Consider the following 22,375-nt stretch of genomic DNA (forward strand, 5'->3'; position numbering starts at 1 on the left):
AACAAAATTTAATCGTGCATTGTTTTAAGTAACAAAATGATAGAAAAATAACGACATGGCATTATATTTACGGTATACGTTGACAGCATAGTGACTACAGCAGTCATAACATCAAACCGTTAGATGGTTACGATAGACAGGATGAAACCAGGTTGGAGGATTACGTAACCGCAGGTAAGGATCGCAAATTCACTGTACAGTATTTGCAGAGACTGTGACAAGAGCTTTGGATACAGGCAGTCAACATGTTAGAACTGGTAGCCGACTACAAATCACTCGACTGTCGACACGGAACAGTATCAGTGTTGTGAGAAACACACAGAAGTAAGTGATGGGCGCGAGCACAGGTTGTATGTCATAATGAACGAATCCTTATGTTGGTTATCTAAACCAGGTACCGTGGAACTCACAAGTTGAATGAATCCAAAACTCCACAGAACCCACAGCATTGTTTGTGTAACGCGAGAGAATTAAACACAATTTGGACAGCACTTGGTCCGAAATACGACAGGACACTTACCTTAGCTGTCTATGATGTCAAGCTAAGAACGTCTGGACTATGCCAACAAAGTCCCCGGACAACGAGACGACAACCTGGACGTGTTTCAATTACACTGAAAGAGCGGACAGGAAACCTTCCACGAAAGACTATAGCTTATGAACAGCGGATCGCCAAAATACCCAAACACTGACAGAACATCGACACTATTTAGCAGAACGGTAATCATTCAACATACGTGTATTGTTTAATCTGAGGTACAGGAAAGGGAAAGGAAATTCAACAGACACGAAGGATTTGTTTTTAACAGAGGAAAACTTTCCATGGAGGTAATTGAAGAAAAGGACGGAAACCTTTACACGGAAGTTTTACACGAACAATCCTCTTTTCATTGTCGTTCGCGTGGCACACCAGTATTATTTGTTTCTAGTACTAATCTACGTGCAGTTCCCATGGCGCGAACTTTCATAATTATAAGTGAACTAGGCAATTGCAAGGACACGACATTCAGATATTGTATGGAAATACTGTTTTTTGTTGTTGTTGTTTTTTTTATATATTTTTTTTTCTTGGCGATATCAAACAATCCTGGTGTTTTCCTCGCTACTTTACCCATATCTTTCTACCAGAAATGATGGCACCGGACACCAACAAAGCCGTGGTCTATCACAGCGACATCATTGGTCTCCATTGACACTATACAATTATGTTCTCACTACAGTAAATCCCACACCTACATGTACTTCCCGTCGGTGTCAGTACACGTCCATTACACCCTTATTTCCCTCATCACGTTTCAATAGAAACGAAATTAAGCCATTTGGGACTGGCGTTATCGGACAGCCAAATCACACAATTCTATAGAGAATGTCGTGTGATGGCCTTGTTCAATCTGCAAATGTATGTTGAAGAGTTGTGTCCCTCAAATATGTCATTGTCATGAAGAGAGATTTTCATTTTACTCCAAATCTACCTAAACAGTACGCAACTTTTAAATCGGAAATTGAATCCTAGCCTTTTCTTTAACATATAAGCCATTTGCATATCTATTGCAAGTACATTTACATACTCGCAGTACCGAACCATGTTATCGGAAAAATCGAAATGTGTAGCAATGTCTGTGTCAGAGCTATCGTCATACATTGCCAATATCCTATCTACATCCGCCAAAATAAACCGCCAACACTTGGGATCTGGCGGAGGGATCTAACCGTTGGCGTACTAATGACTCGCGGTGGCGTACGTATCGCCAGTGGATACTTGATTGGTTGGACCGTAGATGTAAATATGGGTTATATAATTGCACACGTATCATTAACATCAGTATAGCTGCAGATACAATCAGGTTCTATAACAACGGTACATAAACTCTCTAGAAGAATTGTGATAGGAGACGTGTGAATGCCACCTCTGTTCTAGTGGTGCCAGATAGCCTGTCACTTATAGCACTGCGTGGACAGTGGTGCCAGATAGCCTGTCACTTATAGCACTGCGTGAAGACAGTGGTGCCAGATAGCCTGTCACTTATAGCACTGCGTGGAGACAGTGGTGCCAGATAGCCTGTCACTTATAGCACTGCGTGGAGACAGTGGTACCAGATACATGTAGCCTGTCACTTATAGCACTGCGTGGAGACAGTGGTGCCAGATAGCCTGTCACTTATAGCACTGCGTGGAGACAGCACCAGGCTTTTTATCTCATAGATATTTGAATGTTTTCGAACCGAAGTTTAACCCAGATATGCTGCCAAGTAGACTTCCAAGCTCCCCGTTCCTGCCTCCCATTTTCAAATAAAGACCGTTCAGAATGTCAAGCAGGATGATATATTCTTATAAAATTTCATAAAAGAAAATATAATAACAGTGCCTTTCAACCTCTGAGGGGATTGCTTGATCTATATGTCGTGTAAATAGCGGTGCTCGGGCTCCGCTATAACGTGCGTTTGTTTCTATCCATCATTCCGACCATCCAACATAGATCTATTATCCTGTCTCTCAGTGATGGACTAGGCCATAGCTGTCTCAACTATACACACCACGATATTGGCATCCCTTCATATATTACACCGATATGTGTATATCACTTCATAATGATTATAAGTCTGCATGTACGGTGACTACTAGATGTTGGCTGACTTTTACATGCAGCTCGACACGCGATTTCGTGGTAATGAATAAGTCATGGACGGAATGAAATGTGTTCTAACTTGAAGACATTTCAGATAAATTTTGATTCTATACTATATATCAGATCACACAGCGTGTTTTCTCTTTTCATAAGAAAATATGCCATCCACGTTGCCTTTCTTTTACAGCTTCCGGTGTGTTGTTCTATTTATAGACCACACATATCATCTGGGTTATGTACCCAGAGAAGGACAGGTAACTCTTTGTTGTCTGCTGTAGTAGATGAATTATCATGTCACGTGTTTGGAGACGGTACCTCATTACCTGTACCTGGTATTTTGTTGTGAATTCTTTTCTATGCATATACACGAAAATTTTGCGAATCCACACAGCGACGAGTAAAGCGATGAAAAAATAGAAAGTGATAGAAAAGGTTTCATTTCCAGGAAGAGGCTATTGCCATCCTCTATAATACATCTTCTGGTGCAAGCTGGTGGCGACACCCAGCGGAGACGCCGTGTGATGCTGTGCTAGATATCACTGTATCATCGATCTTTATCAACGGATGCACATCCATTTCCAACATAGCACATTACAATTTGATGGGGTAAGAAGATTGAACACCAAACCCGATACACCACAGATGTGCTGTGACACATGAAGTCGCTATATATCACACATACCTAAATGTATAATGTATAAACCGTTTGTCATCATTACTGTAAGCTAGTGTCGATACAGAGATGGAGTCTTTATAGGATGCGCGACACACAAATCTACTTAAAGTGGTGCAGATTTAATAACATCCGAATTTCATAAAATATAGATTTTATTTCAAAGGGCGTTAGAATATTTCTGTTTAATGTGCGGGTTTTTTTTTTCAAATCACTTTCAGTTTGACTAAAATTTGACGCATTTTGGAAAATGTAATCGCGATGAACATTTCGCGATTTGAATTTGAGTTTGATTTGAATTTTTCAAATGACGTATTTTGCCATGAATACCAGGTTAAATATTCTCGCAACAGTAAAGGTTATGCCAGGATGAGAGTCTAGGAAACGTAAAACTTACAACAGTAAAGGTTATGCCAGGATGAGAGTCTAGGAAACGTAAAACTTACAACAGTAAAGGTTATGCCAGGATGAGAGTCTAGGAGACGTAAAACTTACAACAGTCATGGTTATGCCAGGATGAGAGTCTAGGAAACGTAAAACTTACAAGAGTAAAGGTTATACGAGGATGAGAGACTAGGAAACGTAAAACTTACAACAGTAAAGGTTATGCCAGGATGAGAGTCTAGGAAACGTAAAACTTACAACAGTAAAGGTTATGCCAGGATGAGAGTCTAGGAGCATATAAAAGTTGCTTACAACAGCTTATGGCTGATTAGATCATTTTTCGTTCTTTTTTTCGCAGATGAAAAACGTCCTGAAACTGTTATTATTGAACTCTCATTAAAGATTTGCTCTTTTTGGTCCTTTATGGTACATAGTCTACATACGGCGTCTTTTCCGATTAAAAAATAGAAAAATAATAAATAGTTAAAATAAAGCTGCTGTCTATTATAAAATGTCACTTTACAGCGAAATTGACCGTCTATAGGACAAATGAAAAGGAGCATGGACAGCCCACTGCATCCACACGACGACCATCTAATTCCCATTAAGTAATTCAGCTTGGTGCATGCTTGTGAAATAAACGGCGACTATTACCATTACTTGCCATCAGCGTGACAGCTATTTACTAATTAGACACATCTAATTGGCTGTTTTAAGTCGGGATGAGCATTCAACAAATGAAACAGAAAACCAAGTAGTTGGTGTCCTTCTTAATTACGAGTTTTGTTGTATGGGTTTATAAGTTCCGGGATAATAGATATCTTAAACTCAAAAATGAACAGTTTTATCTACGTCATCAGTTTTCCCTCTGGAAATTGTTACCAAGCTACATTAGGTGGTCGGGTGACACGATGGAAACATATTAGACTTTCACCTAGGACGACTGGGTTCGATACCACGATCGGAAGTGAAAAAATATGGGACTACCTGCCCGACCACGTGGGGTTTCTCTTGGTATCCACGGTAAGGAGCGCTTCCATCCGGGTCAGTAAAACTAAATCAATCTACAAGCTGTATGGATAATACACGGTCGTCAATAATCTTGTAATTACAGATATATAGGTCATCACATATTTCATAACTCACAGAAATACGGAGGCTACCGCTTGTCTAGTAATTGTGGCGTGTGGCGTACACGCGAAGGTAAATTAGGTGACTGCAGTGCACTGTGAGATAGATCGTTCACTCAATATATATCTGGGTACATCACATTTTAATGTTGCCGAATGATATGGGTCCTTACTCTGTAAATTGTACACGTGATTTTACAGATAGGAAAATTACTTTGATTATATCCATAACACCAGAACCCAGACTAACGTATCTGCCAACGAATACAACATCTAACTTAATAAGCCAACACCATCTCCGGGATAGAGAGACAAACGATTACCATGGTCAGACTATGTGGGACCAAAGTAAGTTGGCGAGGATTAATGGCGAAATGAAGAGTACAATCCCAATTAATGTATTAAAATGATGGCATTGTACATGTACTTTACACGGTAACTTCTCTGAGAGACGAGAGCGGGAGAAGTAAGACAACTTGTTTTCCTCAGAGAGAAGACAGGGGATTCTGTCAAACTGTGCAGTGGTTTGTTTGGTCGCGATGTTAGAGTCCTCAGTGCTTGGTTTGGTCGCGATGTTATAGTCCTCAGTGCTTGATTTGGTCGCGATGTTACAGTCCTCAGAGCTTGATTTGGTCGCGATGTTAGAGTCCTCAGTGCTTGATTTGGTCGCGATGTTATAGTCCTCAGTGCTTGATTTGGTGGCGATGTTAGAGTCCTCAGTGCTTGATTTGGTCGCGATGTTATAGTCCTCAGTGCTTGATTTGGTGGCGATGTTAGAGTCCTCAGTGCTTGATTTGGTCGCGATGTTACAGTCCTCAGTGCTTGATTTGGTCGCGATGTTAAAATCCTCAGTGCTTGATTTGGTCGCGATGTTAGAGTCCTCAGTGCTTGGTTTGGTCGCGATGTTAGAGTCCTCAGTGCATGATTTGGTCGCGATGTTAGAGTCCTCAGTGCTTGATTTGGTCGCGATGTTAGAGTCCTCAGTGCATGATTTGGTCGCGATGTTAGAGTCCTCAGTGCTTGATTTGGTCGCGATGTTACAATCCTCAGTGCTTGATTTGGTCGCGATGTTAGAGTCCTCAGTGCTTGATTTGGTCGCGATGTTACAATCCTCAGTGCTTGATTTGGTCGCGATGTTAGAGTCCTCAGTGCTTGATTTGGTCGCGATGTTAGAGTCCTCAGTGCATGATTTGGTCGCGATGTTAGAGTCCTCAGTGCTTGATTTGGTCGCGATGTTACAATCCTCAGTGCTTGATTTGGTCGCGATGTTAGAGTCCTCAGTGCTTGATTTGGTCGCGATGTTAGAGTTCTAAGTGCTTGATTTGGTCGCGATGTTAGAGTCCTCAGTGCTTGATTTGGTTGCGATGTTATAGTCCTCAGTGCTTGATTTGGTGGCGATGTTAGAGTCCTCAGTGCTTGATTTGGTCGCGATGTTATAGTCCTCAGTGCTTGATTTGGTGGCGATGTTAGAGTCCTCAGTGCTTGATTTGGTCGCGATGTTACAGTCCTCAGTGCTTGATTTGGTCGCGATGTTAAAATCCTCAGTGCTTGATTTGGTCGCGATGTTAGAGTCCTCAGTGCTTGGTTTGGTCGCGATGTTAGAGTCCTCAGTGCTTGATTTGGTCGCGATGTTACAGTCCTCAGTGCTTGATTTGGTCGCGATGTTATAGTCCTCAGTGCTTGATTTGGTCGCGATGTTATAGTCCTAAGTGCTTGGTTTGGTCACCATGTTATAGTCCTCAGTGCTTGATTTGGTAGCAGAGTTACACTGCTATTAATGTGTGATTGCTGCAGAGTTACACCTTCCAGAGTTTGTGATCTGACCCCGGATCGAATTACTTCGTCCTGAGTGTGTGATTTGGCTGTGGAGTTACACCTTCCGCAGTATGTGATTTGACCACGGATCGAGTCACTTCGTCCTGAGAGGGTGATTTGGCTGCGGAGTTACACAGTTATGCGATGTGAGTTCCGAGTGAGTGACTTACCCTCCGAGTTACATCGTTCTGAGTGCTTGCCTTTGCCACAGAATTACGCCGTTCTGAATGTGTTATGTGGTCGCGAGATAACCAGTCCTCAGGGTGTGATTTGGTCGTGGAGTTGCACCGTTCTGAGTGAGTGACTTGGTCACGGAGATACAACGTTCTGAGGATGTGATTTTGCCGAAAGTTGCACCGTTCTGAGGGTGTGATTTGGCCGCGGAGTTGTATCGTTTTGAGGGTGTGATATGGCCGCAGAATTCCACCGTTTTTAGGAAGTGATTTTGCCGCTGAGTTGCACCGTTCTGAGGGTGTGATTTGGCCGCAGAGTTGTATCGTTTTGAGGGTGTGATTTTGCCGCGGAATTGCACCGTTCTGAGAGTGTCGTTATGCCACAAAGAGTGAGCATGGTTGTTGTACAACTCGCTCTCTTAAATACTTCTGGAATTACCAATACGAAATGTAAACAGTTTCAATTTGGTAAACGGAATGAAACGTGTTAATTGTACAAGTATTTACACAGGAATGTTCCAAAGCAGATGCTGCAAACTTCCGATATACTAGCAACATACTATGTCAAAAGACACAGCCAGGACTCAGGTGTAAACGTATTGAAATACAGGTAAGGAGCTGACATTTGGAATAGATAACGAATTGGAATAGGAGGGAAGTGTAATCATTTGGATGAGATTGTGCTGGTCGTCAGCCAGGTGAAAGGGGTATTACCATGATATTTTACCGAGGGATAATAAAGTATTACATCACCATCGTCACATCCTCCCCATATTACCGTCATATTGAAGTTGTGATCAAATTAACCCCAGGCAATTATACGAGACATCTCTCCAACATTGGATTACCAAATGAAGTTATGACGGCGGCGTGGCGATAGGGGAAAGCAATAGCCTATATCGTGTTCAGGAGAGTTTAACGTGTAGAGAAGATCAATCAATGTTCCTCTGCCAACTCGCTCTCACAACACTGCTCACACAACACTGATACACACACTCATAGAGCTCCAAAAAATCGAAATTTAATCTGGGACGTCACTGTTCATACACGAATTTGTTCATACACGATGCGTGTAACAAGGGAGGAAGGGGGAATCACAAAAGAATCACAAGAGTGGCTGGGTTAACGCATAGAGATGACACAAGAGTTACTGGGATAATAGGGAGGGGTCATAAGAGTTGCTGGGATAATAGGGGGAGGTCATAAGAGTTGCTGGGATAATAGGGAGATGTCACAAGAGTTTCTGGGATAATAGGGAGAGGTCACAAGAGTTTCTGGGATAATAGGGAGAGGTCATAAGAGTTGCTGGGATAATAGGGGGAGGTCATAAGAGTTGCTGGGATAATAGAGGGAGGTCATAAGAGTTGCTGGGATAATAGAGGGAGGTCATAAGAGTTGCTGGGATAATAGGGGGAGGTCATAAGAGTTGCTGGGATAATAGAGGGAGGTCATAAGAGTTGCTGAGAAAATAGAGAGGTCACAAGAGTTGCTGGGATAATAGGGAGAGGTCACAAGAGTTGCTGGGATAATAGAGGGAGGTCACAAGAGTTGATGGGATAATAGGGGGAGGTCACAAGAGTTGCTGGGATAATAGAGGGAGGTCATAAGAGTTGCTGGGAAAATAGAGAGAGGTCACAAGAGTTGCTGGGATAATAGGGGGAGGTCCCAAGAGTTGCTGGGATAATAGGGAGAGGTCATAAGAGTTGCTGAGAAAATAGAGAGGTCACAAGAGTTGCTGGGATAATAGGGGGAGGTCCCAAGAGTTGCTGGGATAATAGGGAGAGGTCATAAGAGTTGCTGAGAAAATAGAGAGGTCACAAGAGTTGCTGGGATAATAGGGGGAGGTCCCAAGAGTTGCTTAGATAATAGGGAGGGTCACAAGAGTTGCTGGGATAATAGAGAGTGCACAAGAGTTGCTGGGATAATAGGGGGAGGTCATAAGAGTTGCTGAGAAAATAGAGAGGTCACAAGAGTTGCTGGGATAATAGAGGGAGGTCACAAGAGTTGCTGGGATAATAGGGAGGGTCATAAGAGTTGCTGAGAAAATAGAGAGGTCACAAGAGTTGCTGGGATAATAGAGGGAGGTCACAAGAGTTGCTGGGATAATAGGGGGAGGTCACAAGAGTTGCTGGGATAATAGGGAGATGTCATAAGAGTTGCTGGGATAATAGAGGGAGGTCACAAGAGTTGCTGGGATAATAGAGGGAGGTCACAATAGTTCCTGGGATAATAGGGGGAGGTCACAAGAGTTGCTAGGATAATAGAGGGGTCACAAGAGTTGCTGGGATAATAGGGAAATGTCATAAGAGTTGCTGGGATAATAGAGGGAGGTCACAAAAGTTGCTGGGATAATAGGGAAATGTCATAAGAGTTGCTGGCATAATAGAGAGAGGTCACAAGAGTTGCTGGGATAATAGAGGGAGGTCACAAGAGTTGCTGGGATAATAGAGGGAGGTCACAAGAGTTGCTGGGATAATAGGGGGAGGTCACAAGAGTTGCTAGGATAATAGAGGGAGGTCACAAGAGTTGCTGGGATAATAGAGGGAGGTCACAAGAGTTGCTGGGATAATAGAGAGAGGTCACAAGAGTTGCTGGGATAATAGGGGGAGGTCACAAGAGTTGCTGGGATAATAGGGGGAGGTCATAAGAGTTGCTGGGATAATAGGGAGGTCACAAGAGTTGCTGGGATAATAGGGGGGTCACAAGAGTTGCTTAGATAATAGGGAGGGTCACAAGAGTTGCTGGGATAATAGAGAGGTCACAAGAGTTGCTGGGATAATAGGGGGAGGTCATAAGAGTTGCTGAGAAAATAGAGAGGTCACAAGAGTTGCTGGGATAATAGAGGGAGGTCACAAGAGTTGCTGGGATAATAGGGAGGGTCATAAGAGTTGCTGAGAAAATAGAGAGGTCACAAGAGTTGCTGGGATAATAGAGGGAGGTCACAAGAGTTGCTGGGATAATAGGGGGAGGTCATAAGAGTTGCTGGGATAATAGAGGGAGGTCACAAGAGTTGCTGGGATAATAGAGGGAGGTCACAATAGTTCCTGGGATAATAGGGGGAGGTCACAAGAGTTGCTAGGATAATAGAGGGGTCAGAAGAGTTGCTGGGATAATAGGGAAATGTCATAAGAGTTGCTGGGATAATAGAGGGAGGTCACAAAAGTTGCTGGGATAATAGGGAAATGTCATAAGAGTTGCTGGCATAATAGAGAGAGGTCACAAGAGTTGCTGGGATAATAGAGGGAGGTCACAAGAGTTGCTGGGATAATAGAGGGAGGTCACAAGAGTTGCTGGGATAATAGGGGGAGGTCACAAGAGTTGCTAGGATAATAGAGGGGTCACAAGAGTTGCTGGGATAATAGGGGGAGGTCATAGGAGTTGCTGGGATAATAGGGAGGTCACAAGAGTTGCTGGGATAATAGGGGGGTCACAAGAGTTGCTGGGATAATAGAGGGAGGTCATAGGAGTTGCTGGGATAATAGGGAGGTCACAAGAGTTGCTGGGATAATAGAGGGAGGTCATAGGAGTTGCTGGGATAATAGAGAGGTCACAAGAGTTGCTGGGATAATAGGGGGAGGTCATAGGAGTTGCTGGGATAATAGGGAGGTCACAAGAGTTGCTGGGATAATAGGGGGAGGTCACAAGAGTTGCTAGGATAATAGAGGGAGGTCACAAGAGTTGCTGGGATAATAGGGGGAGGTCACAAGAGTTACTGGGATAATAGGGGGAGGTCACAAGAGTTGCTGTGATAATAGAGGGAGGTCACAAGAGTTGCTGTGATAATAGAGGGAGGTCATAAGAGTTGCTGAGAAAATAGAGAGGTCACAAGAGTTGCTGGGATAATAGGGAGAGGTCATAAGAGTTGCTGAGAAAATAGAGAGGCCACAAGCGTTGCTGGGATAATAGGGGGAGGTCATAAAAGTTGCTGAGAAAATAGAGAGGCCACAAGCGTTGCTGGGATAATAGGGAGAGGTCACAAGAGTTGCTAGGATAATAGAGGGAGGTCACAAGAGTTGCTGGGATAATAGGGGGAGGTCATAAGAGTTGCTGAGAAAATAGAGAGGTCACAAGAGTTGCTGGGATAATAGGGGGGAGGTCATAGGAGTTGCTGGGAAAATAGAGAGGTCATAAGAGTTGCTGTGATAATAGGGGGAGGTCACAAGAGTTGCTGTGATAATAGAGAGGTCATTAGAGTTGCTGTGATAATAGGGGGAGGTCACAAGATTTGCTAGGGGTAGCACAGAAGGCTAAACAATGACTAGGGGTGAAGTACAGGGGTTGTATGAATTGCTAGAGGGTAACATGGACGGGTCGCAAGATTTGTAAGTGATATGTAGATTTATGACAGGTGATTGTAAGTGATATGTAGATTTATGACAGGTGATTGTATGTTATATGTAGATTTATGACAGGTGATTGTATGTTATATGTAGATTTATGACAGGTGATTGTTAGTGATATGTAGATTTATGACAGGTGATTGTTAGTGATATGTAGATTTACGACAGGTGATTGTTAGTGATATGTAGATTTATGACAGGTGATTGTTAGTGATATGTAGATTTACGACAGGTGATTGTATGTTATATGTAGATTTATGACAGGTGATTGTTAGTGATATGTAGATTTATGACAGGTGATTGTAAGTGATATGTAGATTTATGACAGGTGATTGTTAGTGATATGTAGATTTATGACAGGTGATTGTAAGTGATATGTAGATTTATGACAGGTGATTGTATGTTATATGTAGATTTATGACAGGTGATTGTTAGTGATATGTAGATTTACGACAGGTGATTGTATGTTATATGTAGATTTATGACAGGTGATTGTTAGTGATATGTAGATTTATGACAGGTGATTGTAAGTGATATGTAGATTTATGACAGGTGATTGTTAGTGATATGTAGATTTATGACAGGTGATTGTAAGTGATATGTAGATTTATGACAGGTGATTGTAAGTGATATGTAGATTTATGACAGGTGATTGTTAGTGATATGTAGATTTATGACAGGTGATTGTAAGTGATATGTAGATTTATGACAGGTGATTGTAAGTGATATGTAGATTTATGACAGGTGATTGTAAGTGATATGTAGATTTATGACAGGTGATTGTATGTTATATGTAGATTTATGACAGGTGATTGTTAGTGATATGTAGATTTACGACAGGTGATTGTATGTTATATGTAGATTTATGACAGGTGATTGTTAGTGATATGTAGATTTATGACAGGTGATTGTAAGTGATATGTAGATTTATGACAGGTGATTGTTAGTGATATGTAGATTTATGACAGGTGATTGTAAGTGATATGTAGATTTATGACAGGTGATTGTAAGTGATATGTAGATTTATGACAGGTGATTGTTAGTGATATGTAGATTTATGACAGGTGATCGTAAGTGATATGTAGATTTATGACAGGTGATTGTAAGTGATATGTAGATTTATGACAGGTGATTGTTAGTGATATGTAGATTTATGACAGGTGATTGTAAGTGATATGTAGATTTATGACAGGTGATTGTAAGTGATATGTAGATTTATGACAGGTGATTGTTAGTGATATGTAGATTTATGACAGGCGGTTGTATGTAATATGTAGATTGATGGCAGGTGAGTGTAAGTGATATGTAGATTTATGACAGGTGATTGTAATTGAAAAGTCGAAGCTCTGTTCGTATTGAGTCAATCGTTCCAGATCTTGACCTAATAATGTACTCCATGGAAAACGCTGCATGTAAAGATTCGTTGACGACAGACGACACAACGACACAAAAACAGTCGAAACCCATTAACACGAGAACATTATTTAACACAGCAGTCCATGTACTATTCATGGAAATCGCTGGATATTGAGCTGATTCTGATGTGTTTATATTAGATTATTGTAGAAGCCTGTTGTTTCTCTAAAATGTGCACTTTACTGAATCTTGTACCACTAAAAGACCAGATTACTTATGCATGAGGTCCTTCACACCCTACACCACGTCACCCAGGGGTATATTACTGTCTCCGGCAATAGACGGAACAAATAATCATGATAACTAAAACTGGTGTTTGGAAATCCCGTAACTCGGGGTATGAACATCCTTTACTCCCGGAAACATTGATATACAGTAAGAACAACCCGTACTCCCGGAAACATTGATGTACAGTATCAACACCCCGTACTCCCGGAAACATTGATGTACTGTATGAACACCCCGTACTCCCGGAAACATTGATGTACAGTATCAACACTCGTTACTCCCAGAAACATTGATGTACAGTATCAACACTCCGTACTGAACACTCGTACTCTCGGAAACATTGATGTACAGTATGAATACTCGTTACTCCCGGAAACATTGATGTACAACATGAACACCCCGTACTGAATACCCCGTACTGAATACCCCGTACTCCCGGAAACATTGATATACAGTATGAACACCCCGTACTCCCGGAAACATTGATGTACAGTATGAACATCCCGTACTCCCGGAAACATTGATGTACAGTATGAACATCCCGTACTCCCGGAAACATTGATGTAAAGTATGAACATCCCGTACTCCCGGAAACATTGATGTACAGTATGAACACCCCGTACTCCCGGAAACATTGATGTACAGTATGAACATCCCGTACTCCCGGAAACATTGATGTACAGTATGAACACCCCGTACTCCCGGAAACATTGATGTACAGTATGAACATCCCGTACTCCCGGAAACATTGATGTACAGTATGAACATCCCGTACTCCCGGAAACATTGATGTACAGTATGAACATCCTTTACTCCCCGAAACATTGATGTACAGTATGAACATCCCGTACTGAACACCCCGTACTCCCGGAAACATTGATATACAGTATCAACACCCCGTACTCCCGGAAACAGTGATGTACAGTATGAACATCCTTTACTCCCGGAAACATTGATGTACAGTATGAACACCCCGTACTCCCGGAAACATTGATGTACAGTATGAACATCCTTTACTCCCGGAAACATTGATGTACAGTATGAACATCCCGTACTGAACACCCCGTACTCCCGGAAACATTGATATACAGTATCAACACTCCGTACCCCCGGAAACATTGATGTACAATATGAACATCCCGTACTCCCGGAAACATTGATGTACAGTATGAACATCCCGTACTCCCGGAAACATTGATGTACAGTATGAACATCCTTTACTCCCGGAAACATTGATGTACAGTATGAACATCCCGTACTGAACACCCCGTACTCCCGGAAACATTGATATACAGTATCAACACTCCGTACTCCCGGAAACATTGATGTACAGTATGAACATCCTTTACTCCCGGAAATATTGATGTACAGTATGAACATCCCGTACTGAACACCCCGTACTCCCGGAAACATTGATGTACAGTATGAACACCCCGTACCCCCGGAAACATTGATGTACAGTATGAACACCCCGTACTCCCGGAAACATTGATGTACAGTATGAACATCCCGTACTCCCGGAAACATTGATGTACAGTATCAACACTCCGTACTCCCGGAAACATTTGTGTACAGTATGAACACCATGTTCTTAATACTTCAAATACAGAAATTGTTTTAAACTTCCGTAACCGAACCATGAGACATTGTAAAACACGCTGTCGAAGAATGCATTCTTGCTTTACGGATTTCAGTTTTAGATCCAGTTTGTGATTGTTCAAATAAAAAGGGTTCATGAATCTGATATAAACTATTTTGTATGATACATTCATAGTGGTGTTTAATTGGGCTGATATTAAGTAAATGGTCGTAACGTCACTTTGACCTTACACGTAATCATTGCATCACATCAAGTCATTTACTCTCTTTCTTGTAATTACATTACATAGGTATAAACAAAACCCATGGTCAATATATTATAAAATGTCAAAACTACAAGATTGTTTTAATCACAGGCCCAGATTAGTCCGACGGTGATCACCAGCCTACTTCCAAAAGCACTATCAGAAATATTTATTTTGTGATTGTTTAATTCAAAATGTCGTCCATTAATTTGAGAGTAAAATCACCTATCCATGGCCGCTTTCAGACTTGTACGGCAGTAGGATACGCCACGCGACCTGTGAATTTAAACGAAATGATAGCGTGCATGTAGCTGACATGTACCAGGTAGTCACAATACCAAAAAGCAGTGTTTCCAACACCTCCAGCAGACGCTTAATTTTTTAGGCTTTAGGTTTATTTCAAATTATGTATGGTGTCGAGTGTATCATAAAAAATGTTCAATGCACTCAGGCAATTGTGGCGGATTTGAATATTTCTCACGTACACACATAACACTGGATAATAAATCGCTACTACATAGCTCTTGGACAAAAGACCTGCGCATAAATATTATGATTTGATATGTAACACGTAAAGATATGCATTCTTTCAATTCCCTGACTCGCATATCTAGACGATCTATCGTCAATCGTAACTCAGAAGCTTGCCAGATAATTTTCATTATTTACATCATGTACATGTATCTCCTGTCTTCGATAGTCGCCAAGCTTTGCGTCCCGAACAAATCAATGCCACTTTCTTACCCACTGTAAACAATTGACTGGTACTGGCGACACGATCACTGACAACTGCTGTTAGAAGATGTAATTACTTCCCGACCAAACTGAATAAATAAACAATATTTTTATCCGGTAATCCAGGACTTCCTTTTGGTATAATAAGAGAGAGAAAAAAGCATTTTTACATTTAATTTTATATAATTTTCTTGCTATAGAACTAATGTCCAACATATCACAAATGCATGATTAATGATTACAGAGCGCTGCCAACCTGGTAGAAGACACGGAGATTACCTCAGACTTCCATAATGAAAATTGTGTATATACACGGACGCACCTTTATCGTTAATTTACACAAGATAAATTCAGACAAGGGAGGTGGCATTGGTGCGTACAGAGAGGTACAGAAACAGGAAGGGGAATTTGACCACGTACAGAGAGGTTCAGAAACAGGAAGGGGAATGTGACCCACGTACAGAGTGTTACAGAAACAGGAAGTGGAATTTGACCACGTACAGAGAGGTTCTGAAACAGGAAGGGGAATGTGACCCCACGTACAGAGAGGTTCAAACACAGGAAGTGGAATTTGACCACGTACATAGAGGTTCAGAAACAGGAAGTGGAATGTGACCACGAACAGAGAAGTTAAGATACAGGAAGTGGAATGTGACCATGTACAGAGAAGTTAAGATACAGGAAGTGGAATGTGACCATGTACAGAGAAGTTAAGATACAAGAAGTGGAATGTGACCACGAACAGAGAAGTTAAGATACAAGAAGTGGAATGTGACCACGAACAGAGAAGTTAAGATACAAGAAATGGAATGTGACCACGAACAGAGAAGTTAAGATACAGGAAGTGGAATGTGACCATGTACAGAGAAGTTAAGATACAGGAAGTGGAATGTGACCATGTACAGAGAAGTTCACAAACAGGAAGTGGAATGTGACCTCACGTACAAAGAGGTTCAGAGACAGGAAGTGTTATATGCAGAACACTGTCGTTCTGACACAGGAAGTGACGTCTGATCGTGTACTAAGCGAACGAGGTTCTGACACAGGAAATATCATACATGATGGCCGTACTACGGTAAGAGGTTCACACACAGGAAGTGGTGCACATGTATTACATGTACAGCTAGAGATACAGACACAGGAAGTGGTGCACATGTATTACATGTACAGCAAGAGGTTCACACACAGGAAATTGTACACATATATTACATGTACAGCTAGAGGTACAAACAGGAAGTGACGTAAATGAATTACCGTGTACGTAGTAAGAGAAACACAGAAAGTAACGTATGATAGTGTACAGTTACTAACGGATTTATTCAAAGGGAATGACAATCTACCCTGATCTGAGAATTAATATAGACTGGCAATAGTCATTGGGGGGCTTGGGGTCGGGGTAAGGGTGTGTGTGTAGGGGGGGGGGGGGGGGGGGGGGGAGGGGGGACGATTTACGAGGTGAGAGAGCATGTGACGGTCATTCATTCACAGAGAAGTAATTGTACTTCGAAGGCAGATGCATCCATTGTAGCTATTCATATTGTGATATAAAGATTTCATTTTTCTCTTTAAGGTAACAAATGTAGCATCCCTACTAACACACAAATTTGCTAACAAATAATTGTTTAGGTAAATTAATGTTCCTCCACCCCTGGACATCGTCATCAATCAGTCTACCGGTGTACAACATAGTTATAGATATCCGTAAAAGAAAAGAAAGAAAAGAAACAGAAAAGAAACTCCGCCTATAGCTACAATGAATGTAAAGAATTTGATGTGTAACTTTGTAGCATTCGGTTAGCTTACATACAGGATTGACACATTTAGTAAGGCTTTTACCTTGAAGAGTGTGTTATGAAAACTTGTTAATTCTGGTAACATGTTGATCTCTGTATGTTTGACAACCATTCCCACCCAATTTTCTACTACGCCCAAACATGCATTTATTTTTCGCCCGACTTACCGTCCTCTGCAATGGTACACACTCTCCAGAGTCCTGACCGGACGTTCATGTTGATCACAAACGTTTGGTTGTCTAAATGAGCGGTAACAGGTTCCACAGTGAAGAGCCAGGCGTCCGTGGACACAGAAAGTACTAGTGTCACCAGGGCAACCGCGCCCATGGTAAAAGACACTATCGTGAGAGCTTTGGGACCACAATGCATCTTTTGATTTGTTTTGGTTTCTTCACTCTAGCGCCATACCCGCTAGAAAGGCATTCATCTGCTATCCTATAGAATATCGAATACTAGAGCTCTACAGGTAGTCCTACCATAAATAGCAGTGAGCTCGTCCATTACCGGAGGTTCCCATCCATCGTCAATAAATTTTCATTGAGTAAAAATGATTTGACACGTGCTTTCAGCAGAAGGTGGCAACTAATACTGCTACACTGAATCTGGCTACCAGAGCTCACTACACACACGGCGCCAGTACCATTCTACAGCTGTACCATAACACTTCATGTCCTCAGTTACAAAATGATGCTAAAGTGAATTGTTATGGGTTGTAAAGTCTCCATTGACCCGAATCCGTCCCCGTGTCACATGTAGTACCAATAAGTACCACCGCGTCCCTCCTCGGTCCTGGAGGGCCTCCAGTGATTGGCCCGGAGCGACTTCACTTCTCCTCCCTCCTAACAGAGGGGGTGTGGCCTAACCCGTGGTGTGGAGTTTAGGCCCTGATCGAGTACACTATCTATCCATGGCCCATGCGTTAACTGGTAGAGTGGACACGTGTTGTGTAATGAATGTATACCCGTATTGACGATAGATATGTACACTGTTGTCCATACTCACACTGATCCACAGCCAGACCTATATCAGTTCTGTCTAGTAGACATAGTATAGATCATATTATGACATATCGCGGGCTTTCCACTGAATTTTGCACTATTGATTGGGAGCAGCCGACCACTATGGAGGATTGGAGGAACAACAGCTATACCGCACATGTATGTGGACTACATTCTATCAACAATACGTTTTCTAAGCAGAACAATCTCAATGCATCTATCACTGTGTTAATTGTCTAGAACCTTGAGGGGCGACGAGTTGCGTTACTGTAGCGCTGACTCAACAACAAACCAAAGTTGAGAGCGAGACGCGTGTTTTACGTCACCATGTGTCTACTGTTCGGATAGCACGGTGACATTCATCAGCGACTCATTCATCTGCATTTTTTTCGGCATAGCCGTATAATTTTCTTTTGACCCCGGATATGACGCGACAGGTGGCGTTACTGGTCAAGATGAAGTATGTGATTGGTCAATGTAGCGGAAAATGCAGACATGCAGTTAAAGACGAAACAAAATTAAGATTTAATGCAAGCTGAATAAGTGGATGTATCTATTCAAATGACACATTAATAAAATCATATTCCTTATTCAAATGCAGTCTTACTATCACGAAAAATGATTCAAACTGATAAAGTTTTGTTATCCGTGATGAAACTGCGCATTTATTAATTAGTTCGTTAATTTATTTCACCAGCAGTTTTACATTATAACCACCAGCATTAAAACTATGCCGTTTATCTTTTTTTTAAGATATTTCTTGTTTGTTCAGATCTCCAAAAGTGTGACGATATCAAAACGAAACGCTGGTAGATCAGGAGATTGTTTTGGTAACACTGAGGTGATATTTACTTTACTGCCAATTAGTCAGATAAATGAAAAAAGGAAATCGATTGGACTGCGTTCATTAGTCGATAAAAATGGCGCGCAGTCTCACTGTCAAACATCATACATATATGACGCTACATATGTAGGTTATCTATTCCGTAATTTATTTAAATTTTCATTTATATTTAGTAATGTTTCTGTTGTGTTCCATTGTTGTATGCACTTTGAGTTTGAAATGTACTAAATGGAAATTAACTATGTCTCCGTTGAATATCAAACAAATTTCACTCCTATGACACTTAAAGTGATAATTTTGCAACGTCAGAAAATATACATATTTTCCATACACATTGTATACAAAGTATTCCAAAGGAAAACGCGTTCAATATTCCTTACTAGTGGGGTGACACCTAAAGGAGTGTCACAGAAAGAATGAAGTGTAGTGAGGGGCGATAACTCTATTTGAGCATGAAAGACAGATAAATACAAATAAATTCCCTTTCTTTAGCATTAATAACTTCACTTGCACTGATTTTCCTCACTACTTCCACTAAATTTCCTCATTTGCACTTAATTGACACACGCAACATTTATCAACTGAAAGTTATGGGGTTACCAGTGCAATAATTCTCACACATTCTACAGTTTTTTGGAATATGACACTTTAATTGATTATGAGACATCAATTCACATCTATCCAAGCATAAGTTCAGGGTCTCTGGTGTGTTGTTCAATGAGGTAGTCACCTCTTATACCAATATACACCTCCGATACAGTGATATATAACTGGTACCTCCTATATAATAATAATTCTCAAAATTCTACAGTTTTCTGGAATATGACAATTTAATTGATTATGATACATCAATTGGCATCTATCCAAGCATAAGTTCAGGGCCTTTTGTCTGTTGTTAAATGAGGTAGTCACCAACTACTACAAGGAGATCCAGCCTCAAAATGATCCTGACTGAACCGTGGTGATAAAACAAACAAACAAACAAACCTATGTTCAGCTTAGTAACAGATGTACTCGCAGTATTCTAATCCATAAATAGTGACATATGCCATCAAAGATTAAGAAATGTCATGCATATTATATAATATGATGTCAAAATCAGGGTTCTAGTGTGTTATTCAATGAGGTAGTCACCAACTACTACAAGGAGCCCAAGTCTCAAAATGATCTTGCATGACTGAACCATATGTGTGGTGATAAAACCAGCAAAGAAACCAAACTAAGTTCAGCTCAGGAACAAATGCACTTGCAGTATTCCAAGTTTTAAAAATGTCATGCATCATTTGAGGTAAAAATCATCCAGATCAATAAGGGTAAAGTGGTCTTGCCCAAAGACACAACCACAACAGCACATACCGGCCTGATTGTCAGCTTCCCTTTTCTTCTGCAGGATAACTGTTCAAACTTTTCTATACTTCTATAAATATAATATTAATCAACTTGGTGTACTTGGTTTAACATCCTATTAACAACCAAGGTCATTTAAGGACGTGCCAGGTTAAAAGGTGGAGGAAAGCCGGAGTACCAGGAGAAACATTACCGGCCTATGATCAGTACCAGTTAACTTCCCCACGTAGGTGTCGAACTAGCAACCCAGAGGTGGAGGGCTAGTGATAGTGTCATGACATATCTTAACCACTCGGCCACCGCTGCCCCTCAATAATAAATAATTAATAAACCATATTACAGTGAAAATTGTGGAAAATTTGTTTCTTAATATCTAAATGGCTTGAAATTGAGAGAATAGTTCTACAAAATGAAATGAAAACCATATTTCATACAAAGTCTCAAAAACATTTTAATGAAGTTTTTTTTAAGTAGAACATAGAGGGTAATTACTTGCGGTCTAAGGCTTGCAATTACAGTAACTGTTTAAAACTTTTTAATTCTTATTTGTCACAGTTGCAATTGTAAAAGATGTGAAAATTAAAGAAAATGGTGTTATCCCAATATCAAAATATTTGATAATGAGAGAATAGTTCTACAATATGAAATTAAAACCAGATTTTATGTAAAGTTTCAAAATTCTGAATTTGTTTCTTCAGTAGAATATAAAAGGAAATTAAGTGCGGTCTTTGGCCAACAATTTAGAACACCCCTCCTAATGTAAATACGGAGTGTATATGCATATGGTGGTGTTGGCCTAAAAAACAGAAACATATAAACTATTTACATGTACACTAGTCCCTGTGTTACAGTATTTTACCTGTGTGGAGATGACATTATGAAGAAGACTATTTTGTAGAATGGTTATCATTAAAATCCTGGTCATTGTTTGAATTTGTCAAATAATTTTCTATAATACCTTTATATAATTAAAGTTTAAATTCAAAAGATAAAAAAAAAACTACATATGGTTCCCCAACATTGAATTTAACTTAGTGCTACACAATAAATACATAATAGTTAAAAAAAACATAAGTATAAATTTGTCAGAATTGGTTTCTTGCACATTGTTTTCTTTGGTATATGTAAGCGAAAGGTTGAAATATGTTGGAATGGTATTTAAAGCAAAGATATTTCAAAATTTACTAATTGCTACCTGTGTGCAGATGAAATTTTGGAGAAAAACTATTTTGTAAAATAGTGATAACAAAATATTGGTAATTCTTTAATTTTGACAAGTAGTTTTCTATAATACCTTTTGTAATAAGTTGAAACAGATTAAAAATTCAAAAGATAAAACAAAAATACAACATGGTCCCACACCCTAAATTAGTTAATTAAATTAATGTGATATAACAATTGACATAATTTTAGTAAAATTTTGTCAGAACAGGTTTCTCGCACATGGTTTTCTTTGGCACATGTACATGTAAGCAAAGAGTTGAAATATGTTGATATGGAATTGATAATAAAGCAACTTATAGATATTTGAAAATTGACTAATTCATGAAATTTCAAAGTCAACTATTTTGTAAAATTGTGATAGCTAAAACCTGGTAGCTCTTTGATTTTGTCAAATAATTTTCCATCTTATACTTTTTTTTGTAAAAGTTGAAATTAATTTAATTCTAAAAGATAAAAAAAAATGCATGACACCCAAAGCAACATAATTTTACTTAATGCAACATAATAATTGACAATATTTTAGCTTAAATTTGTCAGAACAGCTTTCTTGCATATTGTTTTCTTTGGTGCATAAAAGCGAAGGGTTTAAATATATTTGAAAACTTATTTCATATATTTATTAATGCAAAAGATGATATAATTTGACACTGTCCTAAGAACCATCTCAATAAAGGGCAGGTCAGAGACTTAAATTTCAAAATTTAAAGCATTAGAATATAAATATTTCATTAAAAATTTGAAAAAAAACTTCTATTACTGAAAAAGAATTGTTCAATATACTGCTAGTGTGTACTGAAGTACATGT

General features: G+C 40.2%; 1 protein-coding gene across 2 annotated transcripts in view; it reads right to left on the reverse strand.

Annotated features, from left to right (window-relative positions):
- LOC117328050 (voltage-dependent calcium channel gamma-7 subunit-like) overlaps positions 1–18,101 on the reverse strand; it is a 95,209-nt gene extending 77,108 nt beyond the window's left edge. For both annotated transcript variants that reach the window (XR_004532789.1, XM_033885383.1), the window contains exon 1: positions 17,325–18,101. Coding sequence is in view for 1 of the 2 variants with exons in the window: in XM_033885383.1 (XP_033741274.1) it covers positions 17,325–17,526 (202 nt within the window). In the remaining variant the exon portion in view is untranslated. The remainder of the gene's footprint in view (positions 1–17,324) is intronic.
- Between the last annotated feature and the right edge of the window lie 4,274 nt (positions 18,102–22,375).

Source organism: Pecten maximus, chromosome 1 (assembly GCF_902652985.1).
Source record: "Pecten maximus chromosome 1, xPecMax1.1, whole genome shotgun sequence".
NCBI lineage: Eukaryota > Metazoa > Mollusca > Bivalvia > Pectinida > Pectinidae > Pecten > Pecten maximus.